At 37.1% G+C, this 13,972-nt stretch overlaps 1 protein-coding gene across 2 annotated transcripts in view; it reads right to left on the bottom strand.

Annotated features, from left to right (window-relative positions):
- The window catches only part of LOC131362195 (cadherin-22-like), a 203,085-nt gene that overhangs the window by 9,805 nt on the left and 179,308 nt on the right, over positions 1-13,972 (bottom strand). For both annotated transcript variants that reach the window (XM_058404039.1, XM_058404040.1), the window contains exons 11-12: positions 4,077-4,194; positions 1,249-1,500 (exon numbers count right to left, since the gene is read on the bottom strand). In XM_058404039.1, the coding sequence (XP_058260022.1) occupies positions 1,249-1,500; positions 4,077-4,194 (370 nt within the window). The remainder of the gene's footprint in view (positions 1-1,248; positions 1,501-4,076; positions 4,195-13,972) is intronic.

Here is a 13,972-nt window from a genome sequence, read left to right as displayed (position 1 = left end):
ATGGGCCATTAGAGGCATGGTAACAGCAGAGAAATCAATGAAGTGGGAAGCACACGCTGCAGTTTTTGTGTCCATGTCTATGCATGCTCCCTTTGGCTTTTTATAGGCAGAAACATTTATCATTCGAGATACCAGTGGGAGGATCTCTAAGCAACCCACATACAAAATGCATAACTGAAAATGCTTAGAGTAAGATCCTTACACTGGACATTTTTATTAGGAACACCATACTAACACTAGGTAGTATTCTCCACTTCTCTTTCAGAAGAGCTTTAATCTATGGTGACAAATATTTCGTATGGTTTAGGATACATTCCTTTGAGTTTCTGGTGCATGTTGACAAGATTGTATTGCATACACTATATGCAAATGTATGTGAGCAATTGTCTAGAATGTCTTAGTACACTGTAGCATTAAGAATTCACTTCACTGGAATGGCCCCAGCATGACAATGCCCCTGTGCACAAAGCACAGTGTGAAAGAACTAAAGTGAACCCTAACCTGAACACATTTGGATGAATTGAAACACTGACTGCATGCCAGGTCACTTCACTAGACTTAAGTGTCTGACCTCACTAATACAACTGTGGCTGAATCAGAAAAAAACAGAGCCATGCTCCAAAATATAGAGGAAAGCCTTTTGAGAAGAGTGGAGGTTATTATAACAGCAAAGAGAGACTAAATCAGAAATGGAATCTTCAGCAATCACATCCAAATATGGATGTGATGGTCAAGTGTCCACATACGCCATATAGTGTAATTTCTGAAGATCTGTCGGGTGCACATTAACCCTGCATTTACACTAGCTCACAATCTGCTTGTGTCGGTTATAGTCCAAGGGAATCTAGTGACTGTTACTATTAAGTTTGATTTACATTTCTGTAATTACATTCTAATGCTAGGCTTTATACTAGCTTTAAAAACAGATTATCAAAGCAAGCTATCTGTACACTCAACAGAGTCACTAACAATTTCCCTTCCAATATACAAGCAAATTTAGAATTAAATATCCCAATTGAAATGTAATACATGGGTAACATCTAATATTCTTAACCATTAATCAACTTTGGAGGTTCTGCTATGTGGATATTATACAATAAATTGATAATACAGTTTCAGATTTGAAACTCTACTTTTCTAAAATATGAATTTGGGGATTTCAATCATTCAGTCATGTTAAGAAATCAAAAACAAAAACGCAAAAGAGTCATTTGCTTTTGCATGAAATGTGTGAGAATATGTTTTTACCAATGATAATGAGCATGCAGACGAGCAGGGCGATGAGAGCTCCTGGGCTGAGGGCTGTGCCCATGCTAAAGGCCGTGGCGTTGCAGGACTGGATGACTCCTTGTGCATCACAGCCGCACACATGGATGGTAAGTGTGCCAGTTGTGCTCAGAGCTGGAGGCCCACTGTCCACAACCAGGATGGGCAGCAGATACACGTTCTGCTCCTGTCGGTTGAAACCTGATCGCTGTGTTCTAATGCCTGCTGTGTTCTCTGCAAAAGAAGGAAGTGATAAGAAACATTAGAGTAGAGGAAGTAAATGGCAACTCTCTACCATTCAACTGGGGCAGTTATTTCTAGTTTTTTTGTTAGTTTATTTGTTTTCTTTTTCCAAATAATAATGCCTGTTGATCCCAATTTGGTCCCAAAGTGACACAACATAAGAGACTTTTTTTGGTTTTTGAGAGGGAAATGACAGCCTTCCTTCAACTTCTTGAAGGTTAGAATTACAATCAACTTTCATTCATAAAGCTTCAGAGTTGCACGGTTTGAAACTTACAAAAATGCACTAAATCAGTCCTATTGTATCTAGTTCTCAGATAAAACAATAGTTTTAACTTTTGGCCATCATTTGGCTTATACTTTTAAACACTTACCTGCTAACACTCCCATACAGTCTTGTATTTCTTTAAATTTTATTCAGTCTATACCTAAATCGAGTACATATATCACATAAAATGCAATAAAAGTTATTTTTCGATTATAGTTATGTAATAATTACTGTTTGTACTGTGTGTTGAATTTTGATCTGTTCTTGCCAAACAGTACTTCTATTCCTGTACACATGGATATACATGTAAACATGTTGTAACCTAATGTTTGAAAAAATGATGAATTTAAGCTGAACTGTGTGTCTAGGAGTGAAGATAAATAACAGAGAAAGTGCTGGATACAAGATTCACCCAACAAACTCTGAGACATTTACAGTATATGAGTGTGTATATATATGACACTGACAAACTGCAAATCCCAGTGAAAAACTACAGGCCTGGCTTAACCAACAGACCTGAATACACACACCTGAGCCATCCATCACAGATAACATATATCACACCATCTCTGTGGCTCATGAGTGGGTTCTTGATAAATCCTCTCCTATTACTAGATGTATTTGGAGCAGAGGTTTTGCTGAGTTAAGACTTTTGACTTCTTTAGTAAATGTATCAAAAAAGATTCTTGTTCTTAAAGTATATAATAATAATAATAATAATAATAATAATATCAACAATTATCAAACCCCCAAGGAAAAAAAACACACACATTACAATAAATGTCTACATAATTACATGATTTACATGAAGTGAAAAACCTAACTAGTGAAGTGTACAGCTCTGAGAAGCAGAACAAATCTGCTTTAGATTCCTCACCATTAAGCACAAAATGTGATTATGCAGAGGCACTAAATGACTGAAGAAAATGTGTTTGGCTGCATGAATTAAATGCAGGTTCCCACTTATTTGTGCATTCATTCATCTTCAGTAACCATATTATCCTTAGTTATAGGTTGACAGCATTTTCACAGCAGTATAAAGTAACTGTCTTTGTATTTTTTTTTCTGTACTAAAACTTGCAGGAGTTTGTACAGGATGGTCTACAGCTACAGTAAATGATACATTGATACTGCCTTAAGCACTTCATTTTTAACTGAAAATGGAGACAGTTTTACTAGCAGGTATATTGAATATCACTTTTTACAGTCATACACACAAGTTAATTATATAATGTCTTTTATATTGTTTAGACTCCTCAATCAAATTTTCTTCATTTGCCTAAAGTTATTTTCAGAAAACTGGACATACACAGCCAAACAGTAATATGATGTTTTGGAAGAAATTGGTGGTTACAATAGTTTTATCCATATCTAGGCCTTTTTCAGGCATGTTTGTCCTCATGTGTCAAAATACAAGGAGATGAATTGGAACAAGAAGCTGCCATAGACAGGGAAAAGTGACAGATCTAATGTGACAGGTTGACAAATGTGCATCCACGGAATTAGATATATAGTGGGGGGCAAAGGAGTGGATAGAAATGTGTCATTATGAGAGACACAGAGGAAAAGTGACAGAGAGAGCAAAAGAGAGATGACAGAGAGGGCAGATATGTAAGTGCAGTCTTGGTGAAGGTCTGTGACTATTGTCCAGCACAGTTAATATACAAAGAGCAGGTAACATTGTTCGTTTCTTCTTTTCTGTCTGCTAGGTTTAATAAATGTGCACAAATCCCTGAAGACGCAAAGTTCTGGTGTGTGCATGCAATTGTGAGGGTGTGTGTTTGTGTGTGTGTTTTGCATGAGCTCATGCCATTCTACTCCTGGATGGCCTCAAGAGCTCAGCTGACATTTCCCATGCTCTCCCAGGCTGACATTTTCACTGTGTTAGATGAGTATCAATCTTGGTTTTGCCATGTGTCATATTCACCTGCACATCTATAAAACCCTCGACACTAACGCACAATCATGTTGAGCTCCATTTGGGGATATGCCATAAAAAGGCCCAAAAGAATTAAAAAAAAGAAATAAAAAAGAAAAAAAAAAATTGCCCTCTGTGTGTGTGTGTAAAATAATTATTTCATTTTATTTGCACAATTACACAAATAATGGGATGTTTTGATTACTAGGCTCTTATAACTATTACTCTATTTTCAACATTTTAAATGGAAGAAAAATAATAACAGACCTAATGAATACATGAGAAGTAATAATCACCCCTTCTATAAGATCTATTAATCAACTGATGTACTTAGATATATATATATTTTTTTAAAGGATAATGACTGTTCATAATTCTCACCTTTCACGTCCAACAATGTGAAATGGCGGTTGCTGGAGGCTTCGGGAGCAAGTGTGAAATAGAAGCGATGGCCTGACTGAGGTTCATCTCGGTCCACAACGCTGATGGTGTGAATGAGCTGAAAGAGAAAAAAAGAACAAAAAAGAGGGTAAATGGAAACGCAAAAAAAAAGATGACAAAAAAAAGGAAAATCATTTGTCGTTTTCTTCTCATAACACGACTTGGTCATGATAGTAATTTACACACTGACTCTCTATTACCACCACCATGCTGAGCTCTTGCACTCTTTAATGAATCACATTTTAGCTGTAAATCAGGGATGGTGAGCGTGAAAGTGGCTTATACAGAAGAGAAAGTGGGAGCACTTGCAATGGATGTTTTCTAAAATCAGCTTCAGTTATTAAATTAGCAGATTCTGTAAAGTAACAGACTGATGTGCTTAAAAGAATGAAAGGGGAGAATAGATTGAGATGAATGGATAGAGAGAGAGGGAAGGGACAAGAATAAGCAAGCACTACAGACAATCAAGTGAAATTCCCATGGTTGCTTATTGCTCTTTTCTCATTACATGCTTCTCAAAAGGCTCATGCAGTATTTATGTCACTCTTCAGGGAAATCCAAATTGGAAATTAGACAGGACTGAAATACTTCCCCCAGCAAATCTTCCTCTTTTTTCTCAGCCACCCCTTAAGTACGAACAAAGTCAGAGAGGGACACTCATATAATAAGACAAATAAAAGGGAAGAGCACTTGCAGAGAATAATGAAACACAGTGGCATGCACATTTATACACACATACTGCCAAAGTGACACCAAGGACAAAATGCTTCTCAGGGAGTGTTTATGCTCAAAGGAAACTCTCTGTATAACCAGATTTGATTCCTTACAGTGACACTCTTCAAAAAGATTAAAGGAACAGATCTAGAAAGAGCAAGGAAGTTCTGGGTATCAGTCTTTTATCCTGGGGGACTTGGCTGGGTCCACAATGTCTGATTAGAAGCTGCTGCTGGTACGTCCCACATGAGTGAATCTGCCACTTAAATGTGCCTGTAATGTGATCTGAGCTCATTTATAAAATTCTCAGCAATACTGGTTTTAATAATCATTAAATCATATAATAATTATATATATACACTATATTGCCAAAAGTATTCGCTCACCCATCCAAATAATCAGAATCAGGTGTTCCAATCACTTCCATGGCCACAGGTGTATAAAATCAAGCACCTAGGCATGCAGACTGTTTTTACAAACATTTGTGAAAGAATGGGTCGCTCTCAGGAGCTCAGTGAATTCCAGCGTGGAACTGTGATAGGATGCCACCTGTGCAACAAATCCAGTCGTGAAATTTCCTTGCTCCTAAATATTCCACAGTCAACTGTCAGCTGTATTATAAGAACGTGGAAGTGTTTGGGAACGACAGCAACTCAGCCACGAAGTGGTAGGCCACGTAAACTGAGGCGCATAGTGCGAAGAGGTCGCCAACTTTCTGCAGAGTCAATCGCTACAGACCTCCAAACTTCATGTGGCCTTCAGATTAGCTCAAGAACAGTGCGCAGAGAGCTTCATGGAATGGGTTTCCATGACCGAGCAGCTGCATCCAAGCCATACATCACCAAGTGCAATGCAAAGCGTCGGATGCAGTGGTGTAAAGCACGCCACCACTGGACTCTAGAGCAGTGGAGACACGTTCTCTGTAGTGAGGAATCACGCTTCTCCATCTGGCAATCTGATGGACGAGTCTGGGTTTGGCGGTTGCCAGGAGAACGGTACTTGTCTGACTGCATTGTGCCAAGTGTAAAGTTTGGTGGAGGGGGGATTATGGTGTGGGGTTGTTTTTCAGGAGCTGGGCTTGGCCCCTTAGTTCCAGTGAAAGGAACTCTGAATGCTTCAGCATACCAAGACATTTTGGACAATTCCATGCTCCCAACTTTGTGGGAACAGTTTGGAGCTGGCCCCTTCCTCTTCCAACATGACTGTGCACCAGTGCACAAAGCAAGGTCCATAAAGACATGGATGAGTGTGTTTGGTGTGGAGGAACTTGACTGGCCTGCACAGAGTCCTGACCTCAACCCGATAGAACACCTTTGGGATGAATTAGAGCGGAGACTGAGAGCCAGGCCTTCTCGTCCAACATCAGTGTGTGACCTCACAAATGCGCTTCTGGAAGAATGGTCAAAAATTCCCATAAACACACTCCTAAACCTTGTGGACAGTCTTCCCAGAAGAGTTGAAGCTGTTATAGCTGCAAAGGGTGGACTGACATCATATTGAACCCTATGGATTAGGAATGGGATGTCACTTAAGTTCATATGCGAGTCAAGGCAGGTGAGCGAATACTTTTGGCAATATAGTGTATATATATATATATATATATATCATGTGAGATATACACTATATTGCCAAAAGTATTCGACAAATTGTTCAATTGCCACTCATTATATTTTGGAAAATTTCACAAATTTATGTTTTTTACCCCTTGTGTAGCAACCCCAAACAGATATCATGGCAATGCAGCTAAGCTTTTACTTCTTTTAGTACTCAGCCAAGTGTAAGTTTGCATGAGAGCATTTCTGAGCAAGTGACTACAGTAATTACGTATTTTCCAACACAATCTAGATTTGTTCTAACACTGATAAGACCTTGTTTTGGTAGCATAAGAAGGTTAACTAATGTAAAGCTCAGTAATAGACTTCAAATAATATATGTTGATCTTTATAATAATAATAATAATAATAATAATAATAATAATAATAATAATAATAATAATAATAATAATTGTGAAGGACCTCAGCCATCCCAACAATGGACTCTTTTCTCTGTTGCATTCAGGGAAGCGCTTCACAGAGAGAATGAGGAGGAGCTTCTTCCCGCAGGCCATTCGGAGTCTGAACCAGGAAACTAGAACCTGATACAGATACGGGGACTCTCTCTGCTTTTTTCATCACTTTTCATCACTTTGCACAACCTCGCACATTTGCACAAACTGACACTTTGACACTGGACTGGCACAAGTCACTTTATACAATTATTCCAGCACATGGACACTTTAATGATAAACACTGGATCACCTCAATATATGCCATATACACATACATCCCTTCATGTTCATGTCTGCATTTATGTGTATATATGTGTATGTGTATATATATTTATTTATCTACTTACACCTATATTTTCATATTCTTACATCTATATTTTCATATTTTTACACCTATTTTCATATTTTTATTTTATTTTTATTTATCTATATTATATTTTATTTTACTTTATTTTCTATTTTTATACTTTTAAGATACTCTAGTTTTATTTTTATCTTTATTTTTTATGGATCTCTTTCTCACATACTTTTTATAAATGTTTACATGCTGGACAGTCGTGAAAAAACATTTCACTGCATGTCGTACTGTGTATGTGACAAATAAAATTTGAAGTTGAATTTGAATTTGAATTATTATTATTATTATTATTATTATTATATCGATTTATTTCATATATCTATGACTATCAAACTACTCTGTGAGTGTCCATCTCATGACTGCCCACCAACTGGAATTGCATCTGACCACGCGTTCTTCATCTTACAGGTGGTAAGCCCACAAGATGGCTCCACATCGCCATTTCAGGCTAAGTCAAACAGGTTACAAGGGTGGCCAGGTCACTATATGCTTAACCTGCAGGCACCAGCTTCAGGCCTGGCTGTAGGGGTGGGACCATGTAACCCTATACCTCTTCTTGTTCTTCCAATTATTATTATTATTATTATTATTATTATTATTATTAGTAGTAGTAGTAGTAGTAGTAGTAGTAGTAATAATAACTTCACAAGCAAACAGCACATTTTTCCCCTTTTTTTGCAAACAACATAAATGGCAAGGACAGCAACAATAGCAGTGATCCAAATGATATCCTCAATTTGGAATACCATGGTAAAGCCCTCTGGGTAATTTAAGAAGTGGGAGAGATAATATGTCAGAGGTAGAGAGTTTGCACACGCACGTGTGTGTGTGTAAGAGAGAGAGAGAGAGAGAGAGAGAAATAGGGATAAAGGAAAACAGTGTGTAGGAGTGTATTGAGTAACAACTATTACTCCCTCAAGCCTGATCCACTAATTAAATTTTTATCTAACTCTCCCCTTCTGACCTCTGGACTAGGTCTGGATTGGTGGAAAGAGAGAGAGATATTTCCAAAACCCCGGTACATTCTCCAGAGTGCTGCAGTCAGTTTAGAGAGATTGCTTTCTTCTCTGAGGGGAAAGAGCAGTCTCTTGAGCCAAAGAGCCAAATTAGAAGAAAAACGAGCGCTGTCTGTCCATGCCTTGCAGACAAAGTAAACTATAAGATCAATAGTTTCCTCATTAGTATTTGCACTTAGGTGTGTATATATGGTTATGTGTTATTGCCCATGTGTATTTCTCTCTTCTAATTCATGTATCTGTCATCGTGTTAAGCCTTTTGTCTGTTTACACACTCCTGCATATGTGTGCACAGGCATGTGTATGCACCCCCCTCCCCCCACCCCCGCCCAACATTATTCCTCTGCCTGGAACAGTCCCCGGGGAGGACAGAGTCCTTGTGATATGTCAGTAAGGGCTGCTCAGTGCTGTTTGATGTCTTGTGCAGAGTTGACAGCCCTCTCTTCCCTGGGCCATTCTTAGTATTTGCCTTTCCCTTACACACACACACACACATACACACAGACACCACTATATGATATCTGTCTCTTTTCATCAGATCGGGCTCTTATGCCCAAATACCATGGGGTTACCAGTCAAACATGGCATTCTGGAAAGCCTGCTCCATGTGTCAGTCTGAATGAACGCAAGGCCAGGAGACAATACCAGATTAGGAGAGAGGTCAAAAGTTGGAAGAAATATGATCTGAAACAGAGGGAGATGGAAAGAAAGAAAAGGGGGCAGGGCATATTCTGGGTTTCAGTTTGTCCTTTCTATTCTAGAAGACATAAGGACATGACGGGTTTTACAGGGAATGATTAGAGGCCACTTCCAGACCAAAGATTCGGCTACACAGAAGTGACTAACATGGTGTGTTCTCTCTCTCTCTCTCTCTCTCTCTTTTAATTCACAGTGGGTTTACCTTAAAGGTCTTAAGAGTATCAATATTCTTATTCCTACTGTTAGCTGTTACTCTTTCTTCACACTTCTATTTTATCTTTCCCACCATCCAAATTACCTCCTTTCCTCTCCCACCACTACTCTTCCTTCAGTCTGCCTGTGACTTCTTCTATCTTAATTTGACATAATGAGTAAATATTTGATGTTTTGGCACAAGCTTACTCTTAATTGGACTAAACATTTAATTAGAGATGTGGGTGTGTTCAAAGCATGGCTTCTGTGGGTCACTCAAGTGTGAAGGCAAAGAGAAAAAAAAAGCCCTCAGGCTTTGCTCTGACATTCAGTACTATAACATGGATGCGTAATGCATCTGTTGTGAGATGCACCTGTGGCATTAGTAAATTAATCAATTATTAATTAAACTCTATGGTCAAAAGTTTGTGGACAACTAATCCTCACATTCATATCCAGGCCTTCTACAAACTGTTATACTCAATTGTATTGGATGTCTTTGTATGCTCAAGAATTATAATTACCTTTTAGTGGAGCTAAAAGTGTTTTTGTGTCTTTGCGTTTGTCTGACTATGATACATTGTTATACTGTTTTCTTGATAGGTTCTAAATCCACTGCAACCCTGACCAGAATAAAGTGGTCACAGACGAGGAATAAATGAAAAAAGGTGACCACTTTCAGTAAAGGTGAATCAAGCTTTCAAAAAATAGCTGCGTCCTACACATAATAATCACATTGCTTTAAATGCATGGAAATTAAATGTCATTATATGAGGAAAAGCTGATTCAGTAAAGTTGGCATGGAAGCAAGTCACTGCAATCACACTGCTTCTGTAAGTGGATGTGTTTGTTCGATTTTTTCTTCAGCAGGTATCCTAGAAACTTGCAAGTATCAGATATAACACATATTGACTTTGCTGCTTGACTAAAAATACAACAAAGGACAGAAACAGATTCTAAATAAAGGAGCTAAATTACAGTATTTCATGTAAACATTAACCAGTTCAAGGGAAAAAGTGCATAGGAGCATGATTACACACTGGTAGATAGGTATATATTTGTTTGTTTCTGAGTCTTAAACTGAGTTGCTATGTGAATTATATTTGTTTTGGCTATGCTACAGTGAATATCATGCATTCTTACGCCTTATGACACACAATGTTTATAAAACCTGTCATAAACTGTGATAATTTAGTGAGTGATGTTGACAGAAGCATATTTCAAATTACCTCACTATAATATATGTCTTGTTCTCTAGACCATATTGTGTGCACCTGGATCCACTTTGTCAATTTTGAGTTGGAGAGTAGAGAATTACAGAAGAATACAAATCTCTCATCTCCAGGATGTGGACCAATGACCACTGCAATAGGCTGTGCAAATTTTGAAAAAGATTTTATAACACAGCACTGTTGAATGCTCCTTTATGGCATTTGGCAGACTCCCTTATCCAGAGTGACTTATATTTATCACATTTACACAACTGAGGGTTAAAGGCCCAAAAGTAGCAGGATTTGAGTTCACAACCTTTTCATCAGTAGGCCAACGTTTTTAACCATGCTTTAAAATGTTGATTAATTTCCTAATGCAGGCATTTTCACTTGCAAGGTTTATATCATCTGTTTGTTCAAATATATTGTTAATTATTAATGTATTTGTTAATCAATATACATGTATGATGGATAATGAATCTACACATGTGTAATCGGTGACATGGTAAATTTTACTGTAAGGAGATGTTTATTTAGCTTTTTTCATGGAAAGACTCTCCAGTGTTAATGTTCCATTGAAGCTGTTGTTCAAAGTTTTCTGATATGGAAACAGCCTAAATATGGAGGGCTTTATGGCTTCTCAGGAAAATGACAATCTAAATGTTTTGTTCGATGAGGTTTGATTAGAATTTGGCTCAGCAGTGCTTTTTTTTAATATACATGAAATCCAGCCTGACATCATATAAACTCCTTCTTTTTACCTCTCTCTCTCTCTCTCTCTCTCTCTCTTCTCTGTAGAAGTACATGGGGCACTACATCCCTGTGCCAAAGCTGCTTTTAAGCTGTCACATGGGCCTTTTCCTAACATCTCTGTCCCTTTTCTGATTTAGTCTCTCTCCTTTAAAAAACAAATAGGCTGTGTTGCCATCCTTTAAATTGGATCAAACTCCACGCATTTAGCAGCTAGAGCTAATTTGATTTCACTGCTGTGCCACCAGAAACCTGAACTGAGGAGCTGCTGTATATGAGAGTTCCAAGTGTAAGGATAGCAAATGAACAAAGCTTGCTTAATTGGGTCTGTTGTATATGTTATGAGATTATATAGAGAGTAAGCAACTTTACAAAGTAGTATAAACTAAAACTATAAACTATATTTGGAGTCCTTGTCAGGAAAAAAAATGCTGTTGCAATACTGTAAATATAAAGATTCCTTGCAATCTTAAGCATTAGAAAGGCATAAAGCATAAGGCATAAGGCATAAAGCATTCATTCTTTTGGAACTTAACTCCAGCATTCATTTATCAGTTATGAGTTTTGTTTTGAAATATATCAACTGTTTCATTTGAATAATAAATGAAGCCCAGATCAACATCTAACAAATCCCACTGAAACCATTCCCTCTCCATAAAGTCAATCTGAAACTGCCATTTACTAATTACTGAATTTTTGCCAAACTGTCCTGAAGAACGCACTAATACAACAGACTGTATGTCAAGTGGCATATATCCAAAATGAGGTCAATTAAGACTTCAGTTAATAGTTAATAAACTATTTCTGTTTATTTTGTTTCCTCAGAGTTTATAGAAAGTAAAGTTTTGTGATTTGGCATTATTATTAATCAGGGTCATCAATGAACATCTTATTTAGCTGTGTTTATGTTCACCCAAAAAAAATAAGCACACAGGGGTTGATGCACTACTAGATTTTTTTTAGAATTAATTTATTAATTTACAACATTAATGAGTTGATTTAGACAGACACTGGTTGATCATCAATAACAACACAGTGGGCAATAACTGTTATTGTCATTCACCTGGCATTTTACTCATCTCAGCCAACCTTGTTGCTGCTGTGTCCTTCAAGCAATGATACCTGATGTTGAGTTTTGTATTTAAAATGTTTTACTACTTGTAATTGTTGTTTTTTTACATACAGGCTACTTGTATTGTAGGAAAATTCTGTAGTCTTTTAGTCTGCTTTGCTTTGTTCATTAATCATGAAATACATGCAAATTGTTGTCATTTCATATTGTCTGTTTATTAGTGCGATAACATTCACCAGCCTTACATCACATAATTTATTATCTGAAATAAAAATTATTAAGTTAGCTCAGTATCGCGCCAAAACCCATTAGCACTATTGATATTAGCATTTAACAATAATAAATCTGGCATTTCATTTTAATCCAATTATAATAAAATATCACAGACATTATCATGATTCTGAAAATGAGAATTCTGTCTGTGGCCTACTTATTAGGAGTTATTCCAGATGAATCTTTTTACCTGACCTGTTTAGGGCATCATGAATGAACACAAATTGTCATTTGAATGGACCAACAGGAATTCATGGACAAATGTTTGGCTGGCCATATTAGCAAAAAAAAAAAAATGCCTCTAATTACTGCCTCATCCACAGGGCCGCTTTCCTTGCTTCTCATCAATGTGATTAATTGTCCAGCAGAGAGTGCAGGCAAAGTTAATGCTCATTGTAATATGCAAACTACAACCTCCATACCCCACTTTGTCTCTCTGGTCTCTTCTCTTTTCCCCAACCAATTTACTGTACAAATAGAGCCCAGTGGGGAAGGACAACATGGCAATTCATAACAATATGCTACAGGTTATCATCAAGCAATTATGATAGCCCAAGTACTAAGGATGCAGCAGGAGGCACAAAAAGTGTGCCATACTTTAATGAGCACAATTTATTATGTTAAATCTTTCTAGGGTCACACTTTAGCCATTAGCTTTGAAAAGGAGGGGTCGCATATGTGATTTTTCATTTGAAGTATATTTAAAAACTAAAGGGGTCATATCCACCACAGAGAACTGATCAAAATCACAACATTAATTTAGCTTGCTTTTGAATATTAGGTACTTTCCTCAGGCTTATGCAACTGTATCATATCTTTATATTCATTATATATTCAGTCATATTCATTTCACCCTTATCATTTATCATTATTATATTTATTTTACCATGTTATAAGAAAGTGCAAAACATGCTGGAGTTGACTGAAAGTAGAGGGTGACACTGTTTGTAGCATACCACTGTTATAGCAAAAACCATCCTAGCTTAGACTACACACACAGTGAGTGAGTTTAAAGCTTTTACAGGATAAGACAAGACCACGAACAAAGCATTTCTTGACTTCACCAGAAAACTGTTTATGGTTTAGAAATCCAGATTGTATCAGAGATAAACATGGCAGCATTGCAAGATGTAGCATCAGCATTTAGAGCTAAAGGAAAGTGAAATTTTAATGTCAGGAAGCATTATTACAAAAATATTGACTTATTTGTGCAAGACCAATAGTGAAACAAAGACTGATCTTGAGTTGGTGGCTGAAGTCAGTGATTTTATTTAATATGTATATTTCATGGGGAAATTCTCATATTCAGAGTTGGTTACACACATGCTAAAGTCAATTTTCTGGGCAACCCAGCAGCCTATTCAGATTATGCAAATCATCTGTGTGTACTTCATGCCTCCAAGATGACAGATGTTTTATTTATTTATTTATTTTCATATTAAAAAATGTGAAAAAAATGCACTACTGAATGTTTAGTGAATATTGATGTAAGGATAAATAGCTT

The sequence above is a fragment of the Hemibagrus wyckioides genome, linkage group LG11 (assembly GCF_019097595.1).
Source record: "Hemibagrus wyckioides isolate EC202008001 linkage group LG11, SWU_Hwy_1.0, whole genome shotgun sequence".
Classification (NCBI taxonomy): Eukaryota; Metazoa; Chordata; class Actinopteri; order Siluriformes; family Bagridae; genus Hemibagrus; species Hemibagrus wyckioides.
The sequence above is the reverse complement of the archived record's forward strand: the minus strand, read 5'-3'. Positions and strand labels throughout refer to the sequence as shown.